Source organism: Panthera onca, chromosome B1 (genome assembly GCF_046562875.1).
Source record: "Panthera onca isolate mPanOnc1 chromosome B1, mPanOnc1 haplotype 2, whole genome shotgun sequence".
In the NCBI taxonomy this organism is placed as follows: domain Eukaryota; kingdom Metazoa; phylum Chordata; class Mammalia; order Carnivora; family Felidae; genus Panthera; species Panthera onca.
In genome coordinates, this window is record NC_138342.1 from 41883557 (window position 1) to 41908417 (window position 24861).

General features: G+C 42.8%; 1 protein-coding gene across 1 annotated transcript in view; it reads right to left on the reverse strand.

The window, feature by feature from the left end:
* Positions 1-24861, reverse strand: part of USP46 (ubiquitin specific peptidase 46) — a 62025-nt gene that overhangs the window by 18656 nt on the left and 18508 nt on the right. The window contains exons 2-5 of the mRNA XM_060655046.3: positions 18712-18792; positions 15475-15688; positions 13803-14032; positions 610-686 (exon numbers count right to left, since the gene is read on the reverse strand). Of these exons, the coding sequence (XP_060511029.1) occupies positions 610-686; positions 13803-14032; positions 15475-15688; positions 18712-18792 (602 nt within the window). The remainder of the gene's footprint in view (positions 1-609; positions 687-13802; positions 14033-15474; positions 15689-18711; positions 18793-24861) is intronic.

The window sequence follows — 24861 nt, forward strand, 5'->3', positions numbered from 1 at the left end:
CTCTGGGCACATTTCCAATGTTCGAGTCAATACACGACACGCATGGAACCCTGGACATGAGCTGTTCCTGCATTCCAGGCTCGTACCTTCTCTCAACCCTAACAAGGAAGAATTCCTTCTATTAAAGATCTCCACAGAATGCCGAAAGGTAGAGGAGAGGCAGTTCCCCTCACCGGGTCTCCGCTCAAAAGTACATAATTTTTAATATTAGCTTACAAAAACAAAAACAAAAAAAAGGGTAACGGTAGGTATGTGCAGCATTTATTAATTGTGTGATTGTGTCAAGGAGACAAAGAGGAGAGAGAGAGAAACTGATGAAAGCCGAAAGCCCACATCTGTGTTAAAGACTAAAACTTATTTTTAAACTTAATGACTAATGACTTCCACTTGATCCTCTTTCTTCTCAGCAGGATCCTTCTCTAGACCACATATATTTATTTTTAATCTCTCTTGGGAAAGAAGAAACAGAAAATAATAGGATTATATGGGTTTAACAGAAAGGAAGATTACCTCCTGAGGAAATACAGGATTCCCCGCTCCTCCCCTCCCCCCCACTTATTTACCGGTCTGATCCAAATCTCAGATCACAGTCAGAATTCATGAGGTTACCTCAGACAGTGGGTAATAGATGTATTCTGCTCCACATCGACAGAGAGGTCAAGAAAATCTTCATCTTTGCTACTAACCTGAAGCAAAATAAGAAAAAAAAAAGTATTAGGTACAAAATACATAATAGACATAGATAAAATTTTGAATGCTCCTAGGCAACCAAACCCCACGACTGCAGAAACAGCCACGTACGGTTTTGTACAGTCGCTGGCAACCAGCTACGCTGAAGACGACCTAGAGAAAATCGCAAATTCTCAATTTACCCACGGTCCCATTCCAGCTTTGATCTAGAACTTTTAGCAGGGAACACTCAACCAGATGTCTCTTCCTCTCTATTCATTTTCCCCATCATTTCAAAGTAGGAAGTTATCAAATAAACACCCGCATGGCCAAGACTGGCACAATGATAAAAACGGAAATGGAGAAAGGACAAGAGACTTTGAAAACCCCCGGCTCAGAGGGTCACCTCTTCGTGACGCTGTCTGCGCTTAACTGCCAATCCCTTGAAATCACTCACTCCTGCGCCTCGTCATCCAAACTGTGTTTGGGGCCAGGGAGCCTAGTGTGAGCCGGGCTGGACAGTCACACTAACGGCACGTGCACCTGTCTCTCAGCTTGGGAAGTGGCCATCATTTGCAGAGCCCTGTGCTGTCTGTGGTAACAGCTGGGCCCGGAGCTGGCCGGGGGCCCTGGCTCACACGGGCCCCATGCTGCGGCCTGCTCTCGGGGGCTGGCTCCCTGGCCCAGCTGTTTGTCAGCCCCTACGGTTCACACCACACCGATCTTGGCTCTCGTACCTATCCAAGCTCACCGAGTAAGTGCTTGCACTTGCCAGAAGTTCACTGGCAGCCTGGCATTTTACTCTCTGGCAGTGGGAGGAGCAAACTAGCTCAGCAACAACCTTGAAGTGTTCCGCCAATTGGCAACCAAATGAGAAAACACTCCTTTAAGTGTGGCATTTACCCTATGACCCAACACTCTACCGCTAGGCCATTCTCTACAGAAATATTCAGAGTGTGGGCACACTCTTTTATATTTCCATTAGTATACACAAGGAAGGGTATTGAGGCAAGATATGAACTTTCCAGTTCCATATCCTGTCTCTGCCACCATGCAGTGGATGACTTAAGGCCACTTAGCCTCGGTGTAGCTCAGTTTCCTCATCTGTAAAGTGGGGACAGTAAGAATATCAATCTCATAGGGCTGTCGAAAGGATAAAACAACACACATAAAGTGCTTTCAAAAGTAAAAGTCGGGGCACCTGAGTGGCTTAGTTGGTTAAGTGTCCAACTCTTGATTTCGGCTCAGGTCATGATCTCACGGTTCAGGAGTTCAAGCCCCACGTCAGGCTCTACGCTGACAGCACGGAACCTGTTTGGGAGTCTGTCTCCCTCTCTATCTCTGCCCCTCCCGTGCTTGTGCTCCTTCTCTCTCAAAATAAATAAATAAACTTACAAAAAAAAAAAAAAAAAAAGGAAAACAGTCACTAAGTCGGAGAGGGGTATAAAAACTATAAATGGCCTAACATGGTCTAAGAGCTGGGAAAGGTTTACTGCATGGTGCGTACCACATTAAATGAATAAGTAGGCTATACTACCATCTATAGGCTAATTCCAATTTTGTATAAAAAAGGCACATATACATCTACACACATATACATGCCCTTCTACATATACACACACTACGTCATTCTGCCCCCCCCCCCTTTGTTTTTTAATGGCACTTGTTACTGCTATGGTAGGATGCATAAAAAGCCCCAGATCTTCACCACTGCCTATACTGGCTTCTTCGCCATATGACTTTACAGATCCTCCCATCAAGAGACAAGCTTCCCTATCCTTGATTCTGAGTTCAACCATCTGAATGCTTTGGCCAGTGGGATATTAGAGGACACGTTATGAGCAGAAGCCTGAACAAGGACTTATGAAATCGCTCACTTCATTTCTGTCAGCGCCATAAGAAAGATAAGCCCAGGGTAGCCCACCATCCCCAGGAAGAAGATGAGAGACTGACCCATGGAAGAGAGCCGTTCTCACTAAGGTGCCCCAGACAAGACCAGGCTAGAACAAAACGTGTAGCTAGCCTGTAGACATACAAGTGAGTCAGCTGAAACAGAAATACCCGGGTTCAGCCAGGTCCAGCCTAGATCAGGTGACCCTCAGCCAACCCACAGTTGAATGAATTACAATGAACAAGAGTTGATTCAAGTCTCAGTTTTGGGGTGGTTTGTAACAAAGCAATAGATAACTGATATAACTGCTTCACATTATAAATGTTTTATTTGTATTTTTTTTTTTATTGTCTGACTCTCCCTCACTAAAATGAAAGTTCAAGACTGGCTCTAGTAATGACTAAAATCTTATGATTTCAACGCTCCTCCAGAAAACTATATAAAGCTCAGAGAACTATAAATAAAAGAAGCTACCTGAAAGTGTTAAGAGAGTAAACACAGGGAAGTCCGTACCTGAAGGAAGACAGTTGTATACAATAACCTTATGGTTTCACAGCCTTTATCTGGGAAACAAATGCAGTCTGTTTGGTTTTGGAACCAGAAAACTGAATCTGGGAAGCCATGTCTACTGGCAAGAAGGGAATGAGTCTGGGAAGGTATCCCCGACTCTGTCTGTCCTCATCTCTGCCTGACTCCTGAGCACATTATGCACAGGATACACTCTCAGCAACTCGGCTACAGACAAAAGGGCTGACCCAAGATTCAAGTGGCTGTAAGAAACAGATCGGTAGTTGGAGTCCAACCAAGAAAAACTGCCTGCTGAAGTTCAAGAAACACGATAATCACTGAAGAAAAAATAATAGAACCCAAGGACTCTCAAATTTTACATCCTTAGTGTCCTAGATATCACTCAAACTTACAATGTGTGTGAAGAACCAGGAAAATGGGAGACATTCTTAAGACAACTAACACCAATCCTTAGATGACGCAGATGTTAAAATTAGCAGACAAGAATTTTTTTTTAGCAGATAAGAATTTTTAAGAAGCTCTTCTAACTATCCTCAGTAAAGTAAAATATACTCACAATGAACGAAAAAAACCAAGACATCTCAGCAGAGAAATAAGAAAAAAAAGGAATCAAATGGAAATTCCAGAACTGAAAAATTAATATGTGAGATGGACCTAACAATGAACCGGAGATGACAGAAGAAAGAAAAAGTGGATTTGAAGACAAATCAATGAAAATTACCCAATGAGAAGAATAAAGAAAAAGTAGATTGGAATAAAAAATTAACAGATACTCAGAGAACTGTTAGAAAATATCATACATATAACTGGAGTCCCAGAAGGAAGGAGAGAGAATAGGGCAGAAAAGCTATTTAAAAAATAATGGCTAAATATTTCCTGACTGGGTAAAAGATATACATTTATAGATTCAAGATGCTCAACAAAGACCACGTAGGATAAATACAGAGAAGGCCAGCCAAGGCACATCACAGTCAAACCATTACAAGCCAAAGGTAAAAAGCAAATCTTAAAAACATCTAGAGAAAGATGACACATTACAAAATAATGATTCAATTGGAAGCTGCTCTCTCATCAGATATTACGGAGGCCAGAGACAGTGGAACAACATCTTTAACGTGCTAAAAGAAAAAACTGTCAACGCAGAACTCTTAAGAGTCCAAAAACAGATCCTTCAAGAATGAAGGTAAAACAAAGAGAATTCATTATTTACAGACCTGCACTGCAACAAAGGCTAAAGGAAGTTCTTCAGGCCGAAGGGAGATGATACCAGATGGAAATCCAGAGCCTCAAGACAGAGTGAAGAGCATCGATAATTTTGGGGGCGCCTGGGGGGCTCCATTCAGTTAAGCGTCCGACCTCAGCTCAGGTCGTGACCTCGCAGTTCATGAGTTCAAGCCCCACGTCGGGCTCTCTGCTCTCAGCGCAGAGCCGGCTTCAGATTTTCTGTCTCCCTCTCTCTGTCCCTTGTCCGCTCCCTCTCTCTCTCAAAAATAAACATTAAAAAAATATATACTAATTTTGACATTGCCCTGTGGGGTTTATAATGTGCATAAATGTAAAACATATAACAACTACAGCATAAGGACAAGGTATGGTGGGGGTAGGCGGAAGGCATATGCCTGTACAGTAACAAGCTATGTTTTATGTGCACAGTGACATTATTAGTCGTAAGTGGACTGTGAAAAGTAAAGATTATATATTGTAATCTCTAGAGAAACAACCAAACCATAATACACACACAAGTACACACTAAGAGGAAGATTAAAATGGAATTGTTCATATAAGCATATATGAACATATGAGTATATGTACATATACTCAACATATACATGTATTAAAATACTTTTTTTTTAAAAGCAGAGGAGGGGGGCGCCTGGGGGGCTCAGTCGGGTAAGCTTCCGACTTCAGCTCAGGTCACGATCTCGCGGTCCGTGAGTTCGAGCCCCGCGTCGGGCTCTGGGCTGATGATTCAGAGCCTGGAGCCTGCTTCCGATTCTGTGTCTCCCTCTCTCTCTGCCCCTCCCCCGTTCATGCTGTGTCTCTCTCTGTCTCAAAAATAAGTAAATGTTAAAAAAAAAAAAAAAAAAAAATTAAAAAAAAAAAAAAAAGCAGAGGAGGAACAGAAGAATAAAAAACTGAGGGGAGATAAATGGAAAACAAATAATAAAATGGGAGCCCCAAACCCAACCACACCAATAATTACATTAAACATTAGTGGTGGCCTGGGGCTTGCAACAGAGATTAATTGCTGGGTACACAAGGGATCTTACTAGTGTGACAGAAATGCTTTAAAAACAGATTATGATGATAGCTGCACAACTCACCAAATTACTTAAAAAAAATTTTTTTTTAATGTTTATATATTTTTGACAGAGACAGAGCATGAGTGGGGGAGGGGCAGAGAGAGAGGGAGACACAGAATCTGAAACAGGCTCCAGGCTCCGAGCTGTCAGCACAGAGCCTGACGAGGCTCTTGAACTCACGGACCGCGAGATCATGACCTGAGCCAAAGTCGGATGCTCAACCGAATGAGCCACCCAGGTACCCCAACTCACCAAATTACTTTAAAAATTACTGAATGGATGAACTTTATGGCACATGTTATACCTCAATAAAGTTTTTTAAAAAGTAAAAGACTTATGAAGCAAAAGCTGACAGAATTAGAGGAAGAAATAAAATAACCCCATAATCATAGATATTTTAAACCCCTTTTCTCAGCAGCTGATAGAAAGGTTAGGCGGGAAAATCAAGAAAAATCATAGAAAATGTGAAGAACTCTGTTATGTGAATAATATATCCAATAACTGCAATATCTATATCCTGTTCAACCCAGTAGTTCTCAGCAAGGGAAACTTTTCCTTCCCGGGAACACTTGGCAACATCTGGACACATTTCCACTGTCACATCTTGGGGAATGCTACTGGCATCTGGCAGGTAGAAGCCAGGGATGCTGTTAAACATCCCATGATACACAGGGTAGCACCCAAAGAGTTATCTGACTTTAAATAGTAATAGTTCCAAGGTTGAGAGACTCGTTTTCAGGTACATTTACTAGGATAGACCATGTGTTAGGATACAAAACATGTCACATTAATTTTAAAAGACTGAAATGACACAGGCTATCTTCCCGTTAACCACAGAGAATTGAGTTTTGAATCAATAAAATGAAGGTGTCCAGGAAAATCCTAAATAATTGCAAGTTAAACAGCACATTTCTAAGTAATGTATGGATCAAAGGGAAAATAGCACAAGAGAAATTAGAAAATATTCTCAACTAATGACAAAGAAAAATCAGAATTTGTGGGATCTAGCTAAAGCAGTAAAGGGAAATGTATAGGTTTAAATGTGCATCTTAGTAAACAAAAGAGCAGGGACTATCTTTTCAGCTTGTTTTAAATGCTATATCCCTAGTACTTAAAATAATTTCCAGCATTTATTACCCAATAAATATTTATTGGGTAATATTTATATTTATTACCCAATAAATATTCACTAAATGAATGAATATATAACTGAACAAGTGGAAAGATATCTAAATGCCAATAGTGGCATCTGGAAAACAGAATTATAAATGATTTTCATTTTAAACATGCCTGTGTATGATTTGCAAAAAATAAATAAATAATAATAATAATCCATAGGTATTGCATTTTTTTTTTTAATTAGTAAAACTTTTTAAACCTAAATGGTCCTTGTCTGGGAGAAAATAAACAGATTTACGGCTAACTGAAATCATACATCATTTAGAGAGGGAGGATCAGGTTCTAAGAAAGCTTTTATTTGAAGGGGGCAAAAACAAAGAAACATGGTTTCCTGCTGGATGCCAATCTTTTCTCTACTTAATTATTTTAGGGAGCGGAGAAAGGTACAAGCCTGATTAGCGAAATTAAGAAGCTTACTGTAACTTTCCCAATTCCCAGTGTAACCTGCTTCCAGAATTTACAGTGTCAGAAAGCACTGCTCAGGTAGATCATCCCCGTGGGGAATATGAAAAAATGGCTCTAAACCACTTCCATCAGGATTCTTCTTCCCTCTGACTCAGACTGACATACTCAAAAGCAATGGGTGATCAAGCAATTTTTTTTTTTTCCCTTTCTATCTTCCCAGAAAGCTGCCAGATAATGAAACCATTTTCTTCCCACACACAAGGATCTCATTGTGGTCTAAGTGAAAATACAGCTTGTCTCCAAGGAAACATATATGTCACTAAGGCTCCAATACTCTCAGCAAGCACAGGCTACATCTTCTTCTCCTTTCTTCTCCCCTAGTTCTGGGCATGGAGTTCCCCCAAAAACTAGTTGAAAAGGTATCTAGGAAAATTAAGTGACCCTACCTGCTCTTCGTTTTAACAAATCACAAATCAATTCATAAAACAAATTAATATATAAGGTATACATATAAATTAGGAGCTTTCCAAGGGCTCTAAGTAATTAACATCATATTCAAATGTGCTTCGAGTCCCCAGATGCCTCTCCTTGGCCTGTTGGAAAAGGCCAGGGGGCTATGCGACGCCCATCGGCCAGGAACTGAAGATGTGCTACCTTAGAGCAGTGCCAAAGCAGTGGGCTTAGGAAAAGTGGTAACAAAAGCCCACCTGAGGGACTCAGAAGCACCAGTGAGTGATGTCACCTGGCCGCACCACCCACCCCAACTCCTCCTCTTACAGAGGAGCTCAGAAGCTCTACTGAATCAGTGTTAACCTCTGCAAATAAGCCAGAAGGAGCCGTACAATTGGTACTTAATAAAGCAGTTCTTTAGACACCCTTTTGGCTCCAGCGACAGATATAAATGTGCCTTAAAGCCCCCGAGAAGCACTAAAAACCACCAGTTTGCAAAGCAAAACCCCAGCTTAAATGGAAAGGGGGGAAATTAACACCAACAAAATTAAGCTCCAAATGGCCCAGCAAATCTTATAAACCAAGCAAAGGACAACCAAAGGAGCACTGAGACTAGGCTGGAAAATCCCCATGCTGCAATTCTGAAGTGCCTAGATCAAGGTTATCTGGGAAAGTCTGCACTGAATTACCCCCCTTAAAACAGTTTCTCCAAGTCTATTGAAGAGGGAAACTATTTGTCTCCATAAATCTCGCAGTTGACATTTTGCACTGCAATCACAAGCAACATTCACAAAGGGTAAGACCAAGAAAAAAAACAATCACTGTTTTCTAAAAGCATGAAAGCCCGCACAAAGAGTTTTTTGCACAATTGGCTGAGGTGGCTACAATGGCAAGGCTCCCTCCCTGCTCCCCCAGGGGCTCATTTGCCGCTTAGGATCTAGTGCAGTTGAATCCCACTGTGAGATTTCACAAATGTGACTCAAGCACCATCTAAAGGCTGCTTGCCTTGGACAGAGGACCTGACTCAAAGGCTGCCCCCTATTTCTCAGCCAGTGAAGGAAAACTTAAATGTTAGGTCTTCTTTTACACTAAGTCCTCGACATTTTACAACGACGACGACGACTACGACACGATGACCACAACACACACACACACACACACAAAAAAAGCCCGCAGGCTTTGTATTTTCTTAGAAAGTAGAGGGCTTTTCTAACAATTAAAGCTTTCTAAAAATGGAATGCACTGCTGGGAAGATTGAGTTCCCCATCTCTGGACAGAGTCCAAGCAGATGCTGGTGACCAACTGGCTAGGATGTCACAGAAGGGACTCGGGCACTGGTAGGGAAGGATTAGATGACTCCTAGGATCCCATCCAGTTAAAGGATCTATGAAATGAAGGTGACCACCTAAGGAACTCCACAGAAAACTCCTGCCACAAATCGAATCCCTTTTTAAAAAACACAGGTTTTTCAGAGTGTGCCATCCTCCATAAAGATACACTCACACAAAAACAAAACAAAACAAAACGATACACTCACACATTCCCATTCACTTCCACCAAGTATAATGGTTGTATAATTAGAATCCCATTATCCCAAACAAATTTGGTCTCACCCCAAATTTTTTTTTAATTTGTTTTTTAATCTTTATTTACCTTTGAGAGAGAGACACACACAGTGCGAGCAGGGGAGGAACAGTGGGAGAGAGGGAGGCACAGAATCCAAAGCAGGCTCCAGGCTCTGAGCTGTCATCACAGAGCCCTTCAAAGGGCTTGAAGCCACAAACCGTGAGATCATGACCTGAGCCAAAGTCAGACGCCCAACCGACTGAGCCACCCAGGCACCCATCACCCAAAAGTTCTGAAGGGTATCTTTGGGCATAGGCATCACATCTATGGTAACCCTTTAGGAAATAACAGGCTAAGTGATAGTTACTGCCATACAAATGTCTGAGAGTGCGGTATTTGCATTTGTTGGGCTCAAATAACTGTTCACAGACAAAAAGAAAAAAAAGAAACTACAAATGTGACTAAGCCTATTATCTGAGCCTTCCTTAAAACTCTCACTTAGTTTTCCACAAGATAGATTTAGTAACCGTGTTAATTTCCAAGATAACCAAAAGGACCAGACCAGCCACACTGTCTGCTGCAGGCTTCTTGGCTAAATGAAGACATGTGATGCCCCACTGTTCTGGTTCATGTAGCATAAGTTCGCAGAGTATCTGGTACTTCTCCTTCACAGCATTTTATAATCTTAATTGCAAAACTAATTATTTATTTTGTTATTAATGCCTGTCTTCCATGTTGAAAGTTCCAGAAAGGCAAGGCTCTCATTATATCCTCAGTATCTGTGACTTTACATAGCAGATGTGAGGTGGGTTGGGGGTGGGTGGGGGTAGGGAGAGTAATAAAAGAGTATTCAGCTACAAAGTCACTGTATTATCCAAAGTGAAGCCATCTAAGGAAGGCTCTCTCAAAGGATAGTAGATATAGACAAGAATGTGGAGAAAGGAGAATGGTCATATACTGGATGTGTAAAATGGTACAACCATTTTGGGGATTTAACATTTTCTGATTAGCATACCGTATGATTAATACATAGATATATACATACATATACGTGTGTGTGTGTGTGTGTGTGTGTGTGTGTGTGTGTGTGTGTGTGTGGAGGGAGAGAGGGGGAGGGGGGGAGGGAGAAAGAGAGAGGGGAAGGGGGGGGGGGGAGAGAGAGAGAGAGAGAGAGGGAGATTTACGTCCACTAGATTATATGTACTGTAAGGTTCACAGCAGCATTGCTCAGAGTTGCCCCAAATTGGAAACAACCAAATATCCACCAAGAGTGAAATGAATTAGTAAAGTGTGTGGTGTGTGGTATATTCATACAATGGAATGAATACTATATGGTGATGAAAATGAATGAACTAAAGAATCCTGCAACAACACAAAAGAATATTACCAGGGATACAACAATGCAAAACCAAAAAACAGTACACAAAAGAATACATATTGTATGATTTCATTCATATCAAGATAAAAAAAAAAAAAAAAAGCCAAATGGAATGATACATTTTAGGGATGCAAAAGTAAGTTGCAAGTTCTACCAAACACTCAAAGCACCGATAGACTGCTATAGGTTAGTAGGACAGTAACACGCAGGAGGCAAGAGAAAAGGCAGAAAATCCCAATAGGAAGTTACTGCAATTTAACTGAGACCACCTGCCAAGAGCTGAGGGGGCCTGAGCCAGGGTGTGATAGTGGGGGCTGAGAGAAGTAGAGGATTAAAAAGAGCAGTGCCTGGGTGGCTCAGCTGGTTGTACGTCTGACTTTGGCTCAGGTCATGATCTCACAGTTCATGGGTTTGAGCCCTGAGTCGGGATCTGCGCTGACAGCTCAGAGCCTGGAGCCTGCTTCAGATTCTGTGTCTCCCTCTCTCTCTACCCATCCCCTGCTCATGCTCTGTCTTTCTCTCTCTCTCTCAAAAATAAATAAACATTTTGGGGCTCCTGGCTGGTCAGTCAGATGAGCATCTGATTTCGACTCAGGTCATGATCTCATGGTTCGTGAGTTCGAGCACCGCACCGGGCTCTCCACTGTCAGCACAGAGCCCTGCTTCAGGTCCTCTGTCCCCCTGCCTCTCTGCACCCCGCCCCCCGATGTCTCTCAAAAATAAACATTAAAAAATAAATAAATAAATAAATACATTTACTTACATAAATAAGATAAAATCAAAATTAAATAATAATAATACAACGCTCTGTGCTGACAGTACGGAGCATGCTTGGGATTCTCTCTCTCCCCCTCTCTCTGCCCCTCCCCTGCTCACCCACTCTCTCTCTCTCTCTCAGAATAAACTTTAAAAAAAAAAGAAAGAAAAAAGAGATACAACAGACAGAACCTGATGACAGAACAGATATGAGAGGTAAGGTGACGATGGTACCAAGGAATCCTCCCTTATTAAAAAGAGGGAAGAAGGAAAGAAACAGACTATACATCTGCAGATTATAATATTTACAATATAGCTCTAATTTTGATGTTTAAAAGACATGAAGGTATTCTAAAAATACATTACCAAGAAGAATAAAAAACCGCAATGGATTAAAACATGTAAAATGCTAAAATTCATGAGTTCATCAGAAAACAGTAACACAAAAGAAGGAAAAGGGAATGAAGTATGCCACAGGTTCTAGCCATGTTGGGAAAGTGGTAAAAAATTAAGGCAAAGATGTATATCATGGAGTTCAGAGTAACCTCTGAGAGAAGTTAAAACTAACAATACAAAAGATGCAGAAGGGGGGTGGGGTGGGGGAGAAGAATTCATTGATATAAAAGAACAGAAGGAAGAAAAAGGAATATAAAATAGGAGGGTTAAATAAGAACAAAGAATAGGACGGTAGAAACCTACTGCCATTTTCCTGTACCTGTTAACACCCCAGGATGCTTCCAGAATGTGGGAAATTCTACAAGACAAACCTGATTTCTTCAACAACTAAATTGCAAGGAAAGAAGGAAGGAAGGGGAACAGTGGGTGGTAATTTATAGATTGAGACACATACTGGCTAAATGCAGTGTGTGGACATTTGGATCCTGATGTGAATTAACCAACTGCTTTAAAAAAAAAAAAAAAAAGACAGAGACATAAACTGAGAAATTTAAACACTAAGTTAATAATGATTTAAAGGAATTCTTTTTAGGTGTGATAACGGTATTGTACTTTTGTTTAAAATGTTTTTTCTTACCTTCTAGAGATCTGTAACAAAGTAGTAAAGGAACTACAAAGGAAGTGATATGTTATCTGAGATTTGCTTTAAAATGACCAGTTTGCCAAGGGTCGGGGGGGGGGGGGGGGGGGGGGGGAGTAGGGGAGGCATGAAACAAGAAATGATCAAGACAGGCCGACGTGTTAACAATCATAGTAATACTCATATGGGATTTACTCTACTATTCTACTTCCGTATTCATTTGGATTGTACTGGAATATAAAATATAAAGGGACAGAAGGAGAAAGGGAGGGAGGAAAGATCTCTAGATAGAAAAGTATGTGTAGAAAACGTTTTGGCAGGATGTATCTCAAAATGTTCAAGTGGTTCTCTCTGGGCAAATGTGATCACAATTTTTAGAAAATGTTACAAATTTATCATCTCTGGGTAGGGAGATCACTGGTAACTTTTAGTCTCTTTTCTCTTTTTGCTTAGCTATGCTTTCTAGTTGTTTCTACAATGAACAGATCAGAATGTTGATTCAAAAATTATTTAAAAGGACAGAAGAAAGACTGCCAAAAAAAACCAAAGAACCTCCCACTTAAATCCACATTTTTTAACCATTTCTGGGTCCTAGCCCCTTAGCAAAAACTAGTGAGAGCGACTCTCTCTCTCCCCCCAGAAAAATGCACAATCCTACAGAATTTTTCATATGATGTGAAGAAACTCTGAGATTCCTAACGAACTCGGAGGCTTTCTACGTTGTTAGCAGTTATAGTAAATAACAGCTGACATTTATGGCATATTTGCTACATGCCAAGCATGGCCCTATGTGCTTTCCAACTGTTAACTCATTTCACCCTCCCACGCAACCCTATGACATAGGTGCTCTCATCGTCCCCAATTTACAGATGAGGAGAGTGAAGATAGAGAGGCTGAATAATACGCCCAGGGTCCCATAACTAAGGAATGGCAGAACCAGCATACAAACTCAGCAGCCCGGCTCTAGAGCTGGGCTTTTCACTTCCCAATTATGAGACCATTCATAGAGTTAAGTCAAATATACCAAGCAAATGTGACATCCTGAGTCGCACTCCGGAGACCATGACTTCAAATTCAACTAACAGTAAGTGCCCACCATGTGCCAGACTCCTCCAGACAGATGAACCCACCCAGCCCTTGCAACAGTGCTGTGAGGGACCCGCCCCAAAGACACCCAGCTAACTGCAGCAGGATCAGAAGCCGAGTCCGACTTCCAACTTCAAGTTCACCATCCCATAGCTGATTCCTTTCAAGTTGGAGGGATGGTCTGTTCTAAGCCTCACATGACCTCCGCACGAGCAAAACCTTTTCAAGGTAACTGGTGGAGGTCTAGTTTAACCCTTAATTGGCACCCTTAATTTGTGCACCCTTAGTTTGTTCAATATGTACACCCTTAATCTGCCCATGATCCAAAGACATCCAAGTTTTGAGATTTTCCCTCATCAGTCTACTTTAGCCACAGCTGAGACATCTTGGATGGAGACACGCTTCCACAAGTTTGCTCATATACATAAATAGAACTGTCTGTATATCCTGAAGACAAGTGCCAGGTGCTTGCACTCACAGACAATGCACTCACACACACCACGGCCTGTACAAATACGCACAAGCGAATTACATGAAAGCCCTCATAATGCTCACAGTTTCACAGTTTAAGCATCGAGTTTCATTGGTGAGCGTTCCCTGAAAAATCTCATGGACCCAGGTGAGTTCTGGTTTATTATTCTCTGCAGGTTCATTCATGTTGCCATTTTTTAGTTTTCCATTTTGTTTTTCCTGTTTCTTCTCTTCCTGCAGGATGTCCGCAATAGTGTTTAGCAAATAATTTAGAAACTCGTGAGCATCCTGCTGCATGTAGTTATCAAAGAGATCTGGAAAAGAGAAGGTCATCGTTTCAGTCTCTGGTTCTTGAAAAGCAAACACGATGCTCCATTTTACACACCACGCTTCAGTTCTATATTGAAATGTCCAGTGGACAGGTATCACATATATTCATCTCTATTTTCCAACTTTAATGGGTACATTTTAAAAGAATCTTGTTCATTTTTCTCACCACCCACCAAGAACTAAATTTCCCATGTCTCCTAAAAGTCATCATGTATATAAAAAGCTACCAAAATTTTTATTTGTTCTACAAAAAAAAAAACCCAAGAAATTATTTGATAAGCTCCCTGATAAAATATCAATATTTAATATGATGTGACCACCAATGATCAATTATTCATTTTGGTTTTTATCTAGAGCAAAAGGGGTCTCTTCCCAAAGATCATATTAAGCCCTGGACCAGACTGGAAGCAGCTTAAACGAAACACATATGGGAGATGAGGGATATATGTGTCTATCTGATAGTGTTCTGAAACCAAATACGAGTGATTCCAGAAGCCTACTGCTGTTCCCTGCCGTAGGGACAATCAAGAGACGAATGCAGCTGTGAAACTTCGTTATTAATCACGTTCGCGACAAGACTCGGGGGCGCTCTGCCTCCTGCTCACATTATTTTTATTCTGGCACGTATAAACTACAACAACGTTAAGAGACAGCAATCAAATTAAATGAGACTTTATAAAACAAACATCTGATTAACTGTGCAAGTCTGTTGGAGTAAGGCTGAAATCTAGGATAAACACAAGTTGCCATACCAACTATTTCTAGTCATAGAAATTACCAATGCAAATCTTCTGGAATAACCTAGTCCCCACCACCACTCCCCGCCCCCAAAAAAAAACCAAAAAAAAAAAAAAAAAAAAAAAAAACAAAACAACCCAAAAAACAAAACAAAAAAAATCAGAAGACAAAAAAAATCAGGTGACAGCCAGGCATTTTTATAGTATACAGATATCAACTTAATATCCTTCAATTGTCTCAGGCATAAAAATCAGAGGTATTATTTTTAAAAGAGCAGAGTCTCCAATTAGAGAATATACATTTATTTTAATCACTTACGACAACTTTATAAGAGTACCATTTTATTCAATTACTGCATCAACTTATTTATTCCAATCAGTGTGCCGGCCTAGAAGGCTGCCTTGGGCAAGTTTTCTCTTACATGGGTCCTATCCAGAAAAAAGCCCCTCCTGATGCACGGCAAATAAAAAGACCATTCCAAAACGAAATGATAAATCCGAATTTGTAAGCATATTTTTTATCCAGTCTTATTTTACGTATACGTGGTGGAAAAGGAGAATTATATCTGCCTTTATGAGTAGTTGGCCAGACCATTTTCCCATGAAAAAAAGCAAGAGGGGAGGTACATTTTGAGGATACACAGAACTACGAATACTCCTTTTTTCGGACCTTCAAACACATTACTCACCATTCTCTTTTCTCAGCCTCGAAATGAACTTCTTTGGTGGGATCACGCCAACCTTCTTCTTCTGCGTGGCAATGCTGTGGAAAAGGTCTGCCAGGCACGTCAGTAAGTTTTCCTTCTTTTTTTGCTGGGCCTTGTATGCCAACACATTCTCCCGGAACGGCCGACAGAAGTATAATGCCTGAAGCACGGAGTTACAGTAGCACGTGTTTCCGAACTGACAAAGGACAACAGGGATGGTTCAAGTTCATGGTCTGGAGACGCGCCACCTCCGGTGGGAAGAGGGAGAAGCCCACCCTCCAGGAGCCAGCCCAGATTTCCCGGTATCGGAGGCCTGCTCGCCATGTTAGAAAACCAGCAAACCACTCTAAACACACACCAGTGACTATCTGAGCAACAGGGAAACGAATACAGGTTTATATCAGCCTGGTGCCTCTCTAGCCCATGAAAGTCCCCAAAATAGATAAGCTCTCAGCCTTAATTAAAAAAAAAAAAAAAAAAAAATCTAAGGGGAGCTTCTGGTGCTTAAAAAGAAAAGAAGAAAACTTGACATAATATGGTGACGAAGGAAAGTAGCTGGCTAAATAAGAGAGGCCATGTTGTAGGGGGTGCCTGGGTGGCTCAGTCAGTAAGTAGAGCGACCAGCCTCAGCTCAGGTCATAATCTCATGGTTCGTAGGTGTGAGCGCCTGCATCAGGCGCTGGGCTAACAGCTCAGATCCTGGAGCCTGCTCCGGATTCTGTGTCTCCCTCTCTTGCTACCCGTACCCCACTCACACTTGTATGTCTCTCTCTCTCTCCAAATAAATAAACATTGAAAAGTAACAATAATTAAATAAATAAGAGAGGCCACATTACGACATATCTAAACTCCTATGGTGGAAAATAAAAATCCAAATCAGAAAGAATCCAAGAAAAAGAACCAGTTGGTCAGCTGAAGCAGCCTCATCTACATGGGGACTTGTTTTAGTCTTACTCTCCCAAGATTCTGGCGCCCCTGCGCATTGCTTCAGACCCCATGTCCTCACTTACTCCAGAGCAATGGGGCAAAGAGGTGCCTCCCTAGGTCATCTCACCAGCTTCTTCCCCTCCAACTCCTGAGTCACCCTCAGTCTTTTTTCTGCCATGATGGTAAGTGTCCCAACACAACGGCACTCAGTTCCTGGTCACCTACAATCACATTAGGACTCACACCCTAATATTCTGTTCCTCTCAAAAACCACGGATACTCAGATTATGATTAAAGAAGGGAAAAGTCATCATCTCAGTGGTTTTCAACAGACTGTGACACCAACTCTGTGGAAGAACACAGCCCAGACTATCACTTTAGGAATCTTCACAGAGAGGAAAATAAAAAGGGAAAAATCTAAAGAAACCACAAGATTAATAACATAGATCTCAAAATCCTTTGTAAGATTAAAATAGAACATGAACATCTTCTCAAGATTGGTTGTTGGCTTGTGTGTCATTTTCCCAAGGGTGAGACAGATGCTCCGCCATACTTAATGTGACATTTCTACGTATGCTAAGAGAGAACATTTCCTATTTTTACATATTTTAATCTACTTTGACATAATTATGTAATAGGAGACAAACCTCTTTTTAAAGAGAAGCTGGAACTTTCATGAATTACCATTTGAAGTGAACATAAACGAAGCTATTAATAAATGTAATCTCACAATGCTTCCACAAACTAGGAAATGGACTTAATTCTTTTTTTCCTCGTTTGTATTTTCCCCAGCCAGGGCAGAATTTTCCACAACTTGAACAACTATCTTCATAGAGCTCAGCAGAGGCCTGTGCATAATGGCTAAAAAAACTGTATTAAAATTAGAAGTCCAGGGGCGCCTGGGTGGCTCAGTCGGTTGAGTGTCCAACTTCGGCTCAGGTCATGATCTCACGGCTCTTGGGTTTGGGCCCCGCGTCGGGCTCTGTGCTGACAGCTCAGAACCTGGAGCCTGTTTCAGATTCTGTGTCTCCCTCTCTCTCTGCCCCTCCCCTGCTCATGCCCTGTCTCTCTCTGTCTCTCAAACATAAATAAATGTTAAAAAAAAAAACATTTTAAATTGGAAGTCCGTATTTCGCCAACAGAATGCCCTATATTCTAGTACTTTAGCCTTCCTTCTTCCATCCTTTTCTCTTTGACTCAGTGTATCCGCCTTTGCCTAGACACCCTTTAGTAATACTTGGCCCCGATCCAGTGGATGACTCTGGGAAGGAAAAGGAATTAACGTTTACGGAGTGTCCACAATGTGCCTCAGCCTTGTGTCAGGGTCTTCAGTAGGAGCTTGCTCGCTGATCCTTCATTATAACCCAAGAGAAAGATATTATTATGGTGTCCAATTTACAGATGGAGAAATGGAGGCTCAAAGAGGCCCAGTGACTTGCTCTAGATCACACAGGTAGTGAGCAGCACAGGCAGAATTCAGGGCTATATTACTTCAAAGCCAATGTTCTTTCCATTATGCCACAAGGGGCATTTGTTCACTGAGAATACTTCTGGCTTCCCCAGTGGAAATTACTAGCTGTTACACCTGGGTACTGACAGATTCTGCTCAGAGCGGTTGTACCAGAAAACCAGGTGCTTATGAGGTGGAAAACCTTTACCCCAGAGGGGACGGATCAGGTGAGGAAGAAAGCTCACAAGGGTATTGGGTAACATCGCCTAACGACTTAGTCATAACCAACTCATCAAGGAAGCAGAGCCTAAGTGTGGTCACATGCAAGGCAGCATTGCTGAGCACAGATAAGACAAGGCCCAGGAATTGGGAGATAAATTGGTCCCAGTCTTCCCCCCCCCCCACAATCCACCCCTGCTTTCAGTACCAGCATCAAGTCTGATTGTTAAACAGTTCCTGGTGATGAGCTGGTAACACTTTTAAAACTCTGTACTCATGCATACTGAAACAGAGACTGGCCAAAGACCAGCTCACCCACATGATACAAGCAGATTTGGCCATAAAGGCTAATAAAATTATTCCAAAAGTTACAAAGGAAATCTCATGAGCACCGGGGAAAAAAGTAAGAATGTGACCCAACAATGCAGTAATTAAACCCTTTTTTCTGGGACAACTGACACTTTGAAAAACTGAACTAAATTTCTCCTCCCCAACACCCGCCATTTCTAGGAACTAGGGCGCATGAACAATTATTTAAAAATTGGTAATAAGAGAAACTGCCATGGAGTTGCTTCAAGTACTCTAAAACATTTGATAAAAATAAGACATCTTTATATACTTACATTGACCAATCCAAAATAGTGTTCATTGATTGGAAACTGCTCTGGACCAATGTCTTTTTCCAGAGCAGAGGCATTGGTGCCCTGAAAGAGAAAAATAACAAAGTTTCTATTGTACATAAAATGGACAATAGACTCTTAAGAGAGTCCACTATTGAGATCAGCATCTCTCTCGCTGGTCTCGTGGTGGTTAGTGCTGTTTGTGCTGGGAAAAAAAAGTGTCAGAAGTAAGTCGGTAAAGGAATTAATAATGTCAGCCTTATTCTTCTCTTCATCCAATGTAATCATCCCTTCAAACCCATTCTACCTGACTTCGATGATCTTCTATTAGTAAAGTTGGTTTGAGATAGGCAAATAAGCAAATTATCATTAAGAGCTTGTGAATAAAACATTGTAAGCCCAGCAGCTTTTATAATACTTGGTGGTGTAGAGAATCATATCACCACTCTCAAAGTCAACGTCTTCATTCTGATAACGATTTACTGCACGCCCACTATGTGCCAGGTACTATTCCAGGCAGTGACAATGTAACAGTGAACAAAACAGACAAGGAAGCCCACACTCACGGAGCTCACATTTTAGTGAAGACAGCCAGAAAGAAAAAGCAAATACAATGGACAGTATACAGGAAGGCGGTAAGCGCAGTGATGAACAACAAATCAGGAAATGAGGGTGTGGACCTCAGGGAGGAGAGAAATGAAGGTGGGGGGCGGGGGGGGGGGAGTGTACATAGTTGAAGCTTTAAATGTGGCGCTCAGAGAAATGCCTTAACTGGGAAAGTGAAACGTCCAAGGAATACTGTGAATAATGGAACGATATACTTTAAAACCCTTCCCAAATGCATCAGATTGGTAAGCCATGTGAACCCAAGTTGAAAGCTCCAACGTGATGATGAGAAGTTACTGGGTACTCCTATTAAGAGCCAGGGACCGCACTATTCATTCTCACAACAATCCTAGAGGTAAGTACTGTTACAACGCCTACTTAACGGATAGGAGCATGAAGTTTACAATGATTAAAAATCTGCCCAAGAACCACAGGCAGTAAGCGGCAGAGCTAGGACTTGAACCCAGGAGTCAGGCTTGGGAGCCCCTGAGCTTAACCAAATGCTATGCAGGGCAATCGAACGCACCGCTAAGGGCAAAGTGGCCACTAGAGACACGACACCCATTTCTCCCGGAAGGCCCAGACGGGCCCGCTGCAATTAGGAAAAGTGACGGAAGTCCAGTCCGACAAGGTAAGCTGTTTGGGGTGCGAGGATCAGGCTCCACATATACCTGTGGCTCTGTCATCATTCTATAGCCTTCTCTCGTTCTCAGGCTATCAGAGAAGGACTCCGTTCAGAGAATCTCAAAGATCTGGGAGACAGGAAGAGACACCGTTGTGCTTTCTAAAAAAAATGAATCTGCTGCTAATATCTATTCTTGATCCATATAATTGGCATCTCCTGTCATGGGAAGAAATGGCCAAAAGGTGGACTGAGAACCAGACAAAAATGGTCACTTGTCAGCAAGAAAATGGTAAATGTAAAATAACCCAATTTTGAGCAAACGGGACTGCAGCAGAAATGGCCAATTCTATTCCCTTATCATAACATCCTGTTTTCATGTGTTTTCTAGGTCCATTATACAGCCCACCAATCTAAATTCCCTTTCCTGTCAGCTGAGACTTTGAGCTCAGTGGTCATTTGTGCATATTTGATAGTTTCACTGTCTTCTCGTGCGCGCGCGCGGTTTTCATCACCTTTCACAATAAGCGACGCCATATACAAGGCTGAGTCTTTTAAACAGCAGTTATAATATTACAGCAGGATTTTATGGTATAGACAAAAACCACTAAAATTTTTCAAAAAAGCCACATCCCAATCATAAATCAATATAAATAATGCATATTAAATACACCCACGGCCATATCTGAAGCAACATTAGAATATATGGCTTAGAGCCCGGGAGGAATTTCAGATATAAAAGTATAGCACATGGAGACAGAGCTCATTAAATCTCTCTTTATGAGGTAGCCATATATTCAAGTTAATCCATGATTTTCGCTATTTAGGAATTCTTGGATCGAGTCTGCTTTTTTCTACCTAACTTAATATTTTCCCACTGGAGGGAGAGAGTTGGGGAGGTGATTACCCAAACGGAGGGCAATGTTTAAGAGGAATAACCTGTGCTAAACACCTGCCCTCCTGAGGTCCACACCTCCCAGGTCTGTGCAAGGCCCTTCCCATCTCCTTTTCTTGGCTGACCTCCATTCACAGCTGACCTCACGCTCCCCTCGGCCTCCTGCTGTCATCCGGGGTCATCTCAATACCCCCGTGGAGGAGCATTCCCACAGCCTGCTCTCTCGGTAACTGGATGTCCTCTTTACCAGCTGGCTTTTTATTCCACTCCACTCCAGCTCCTCTGGACCTGGTCACCACCCTACAATCAATCCAGGCTCCGCTCTGCCTGCCAGCTTCCTCAAGCATCCCAGCACCATGGCTACATTCACCCCACCTGATCCTGTCACGCCTCTTCTTTCTTATTCAGCATAGGGCCCAGGGAGCATGACTTCAATTGCTCTTAAAAACCCTGTCCTCAGGGCGCCTGGGTGGCTCAGTTGGTTAAGCGTCCGACTTCAGCTCAGGTCACGATCTCGCGGTCCATGAGTTCGAGCCCCGCGTCAGGCTCTGGGCTGATGGCTCAGAGATAGCCCGGAGCCTGGAGCCTGTTTCGGATTCTGTGTCTCCCTCTCTCTCTGCCCCTCCCCCGTTCATGCTCTGTCTCTCTCTGTCTCAAAAATAAATAAACGTTAAAAAAAAATTTAAAAAAAAAAACAAAAAAAAAAACCCTGTCCTCTGGTCACACCACCTGGCAAAAAACTAAGCCAGTAGGAGCCAAATGGTCCGCCATCTCTGAACATACACCCATAGAGACGTGCAATGCTAACGGAAGAAGTCCCACAACGATGCCGGCTGGACTCACTTGAATTCACCAAGCAGGCCCCGAACATGTCCCGCCTCCAATAATGTCTCTTCAGTGCACTCATTCTCTCCACAGTGACTGTTTCCAACTTTCCTGGAGCTCCTCAAATCTTTAACATCCCCTAGTTCCCCTCTGCCCCACTCACTGGCTTCCTACTCAATAGGGGAACATTTTTTTTAATTGGATTAAATTAAACCAGCAGAGAGGAACTCTCATTCCCAAACCTTCAAACCTACATGCCTCCCTCTGTTAATGACGGACACGTCTCTTGTCCAAGCCCGTCTCTCCTCCACTGTTAGATCCTTCCCGTCAGAATTTAACATTCCTACTACAGGGCCCTGTAGAGGGTGTTAACATGATGTGATTTCTGCCCAGTGCTGCAAATGTCAAAGTGAAGAATTTAGCATGCCTAACTGCCTCCCCCACTAAAAACGCACACGTGCACACTCTCCCACACATCTCCCCAGTGACCTCCCCCTCATCACTGTCCCATGAAAGCTCAACTTCTTTAAAGAACTCTATTCTGAAACATCTACAGATGAGTCAGATAACTTCTAAGATTTATTTTAAATAACCAGTGGTGAGGTGGGGAGAAGTGAGGACACCCTGTGTTGTTGAAGCTGAGTGCTGGGTACGTGGGGCTCGTTATACTATTCTGTTTATACGTTAACATACATGTGTACTGGCAGAGTAATGATCCCCCAAAGATATCTATGCCCTAATCCCCAGAACTTGTGAATACATTACCTTACGTGGCTAAGGAAAATTCAGCTTGTAGATGGGATTAATTTGCTTATGAGTTGACCTTAAAATAGGAGGACTGGGGGCGCCTGGGTGGCTCAGTCGGTTAAGCGGCCAACTTCGGCTCAGGTCATGATCTCGCAGTCCGTGAGTTCGAGCCGCACGTCGGGCTCTGTGCTGACAGCTCAGAGCCTGGAGCCCGTTTCAGATTCTGTGTCTCCCTCTCTCTGACCCTCCCCCGTTCATGCTCTGTCTCTCTCTGTCTCAAAAATAAATAAACATTAAAAAAAAAAAAAATAGGAGGACTGTCCCAGATTATCTTGGCGGGCCCAATGTTATCACAAGCATCTTTAAAAGTGGGAAACACGCAGACCGACAGATCAGAGTGATGCCATGTGTGAAGGACTCAACTGGCCCTTGCTAGTTCTGAAGATGAAGGAAGGGGACCAGGAGCCAAGGAGCACACGCAACCTCCAGAAGCTGGAAAAGGCAAGAAACAGTCTCTGCTGGAGCCTCCAGGAAGAACTCAAACTTATACATCCTATATGTTAGCTCCGGGAGGCCAATTTCAGGTCTTTGACCTCCGGAACTATAAGACAATAAATTTGTGTTGTTTAAGGCACTAAGTCAATCCTAATTTCTTATAGCAGCAATAGGAAGCTAATACAATTTTTGGAAGTTTTCCATAATACTCTTTAAGATTCTTCTGTTTCTTCACCTCCACATTTCTTCATCTGGATTCTATCGCCACTTCACCCCTGATGAGCTTGAAACATTGCCAACTACAGAGGGCGCTTTTAGCTACCCTGGGCTTTCTACAAGCACTGAGGCCCTCTCCCCTCTTCTCCATGCCTCTCTGTAGGGTCCAGGCAACAACCACTCATGTGGCATCAATCAGCAGCTACCATTTCCAATTTCATCTTCATTCCAGAAAACTTCTGAGCTCATTCAGACTGGATGAATATTGACATTTCCACTGGTTTGTCTCATAGGCCCTCAAAATCAATCTACTCCAAATTAGAGCATTCCCTTCTCTTTCCCCCCAATTCCAACACTTTCCTGGTGTTTCCCCACAAATGACAATGCTGCCACCTTCTTGGACGACGCTTGGTCTAGCCTGGGGGTCTTGCCCGACCCACCCACTACCATGTCTGTGGTTTCAATCTCTCAGAGCCATCCGCTTCTCTTTCATCTTCTGCCACGAGCAAGGCAAGGCCCCCAGCATCTCTCACCTGAATTACGACAGCCTCCTATGTGGCCTCCAACACCCTCCATACCCACCTCTAACCCCACCGTCATCATGGCAGCACAAGTGTTCTTTGTAAATACAAAGCTACTCTAAAACCCTCCAGTGACTTCCCCTGCTGTCTCCAGCGTCACCTCTCACCACCCACTCCCTTGTACACTTGGCTGTCACAACAGCCTTTCGTTCCATTCCTCATACAGATCAGGACACCTCAAATTCCATCCCACTCACCACCTGAAGGTTCTTCCTCAGCTTCTTCACCTGGCTGTACCCCATCATCCTTCTCAGGGCATTCTTCACTGACTACCCCCAGGCTCTGGTAGTCCCTGTGACAGAAAGAATAATGGCCCCTCCACACCCTGATCCCTGAAATCTGTGATTCTGTTACCTTACACGGCAAAAGGGACTGTGCAGGTACAGTTAATGTAAGGATCTTGAGATGGGGACATCACACTGGATTATCTGGGTGGGCCCAGTGTAACCACAAGGGAGGGTCCTCAGGAGAGGGAGGTGAGAGGCAAGAGTCAGTGAGAAGACATGACAACAGAAGCAGAGTTCCGAGAGTTCCTGGGCGATGGAATGTAGGCAGCCTCTAGAAACTGGAAAAGGCAAGGAAACGTATTCTCTCCTAGAGCCTCTAGAAGGTGTGCTGCTAGCCCGAACCTTGACTTTAGGATTTTTGACTTCTGGAGCTTCAAATGAAGCTCTGAAGTCTGTGGTAATTTTTTACAGCAGCAATAGGAAACTTCGCCCACACAACCTCCACCCCCCACCCGGGGACCCTGTATGGTATCCGTACCTACTGCAAGGGGACTTGGCAGGTGTGAGTGGCCATGACCAGCTAACATCAGAAATGGAAAATGGGTGCCTGGGTGGCTCAGTCGTTTGAGAGTCTGACTTCGGCTCAGGCCATGATCTCACGGCTTGTGAGTTCAAGCCCTGCATCGGGCTGTCTGCTGTCAGTGCAGAGGCTACTTTGGACCCTCTGACCCCTTCTCTCTCTCTGTCCCTCCTCTGCTCGGTCTCTCTCTCTCTCTCTCTCTCTCTCTCTCTCTCTCTCTTCCTCTCTCTCAAAAATAAATAAACATTAAAAAACAAAAAACAAAAAAAGAACTGAAAAATGGATACCGGGGGAACAACCAATGTTGTTCCCAGAGGGCCCTCAGTCAATGTCTCAGAGGGCCCTCAGAGCAAGGTTTG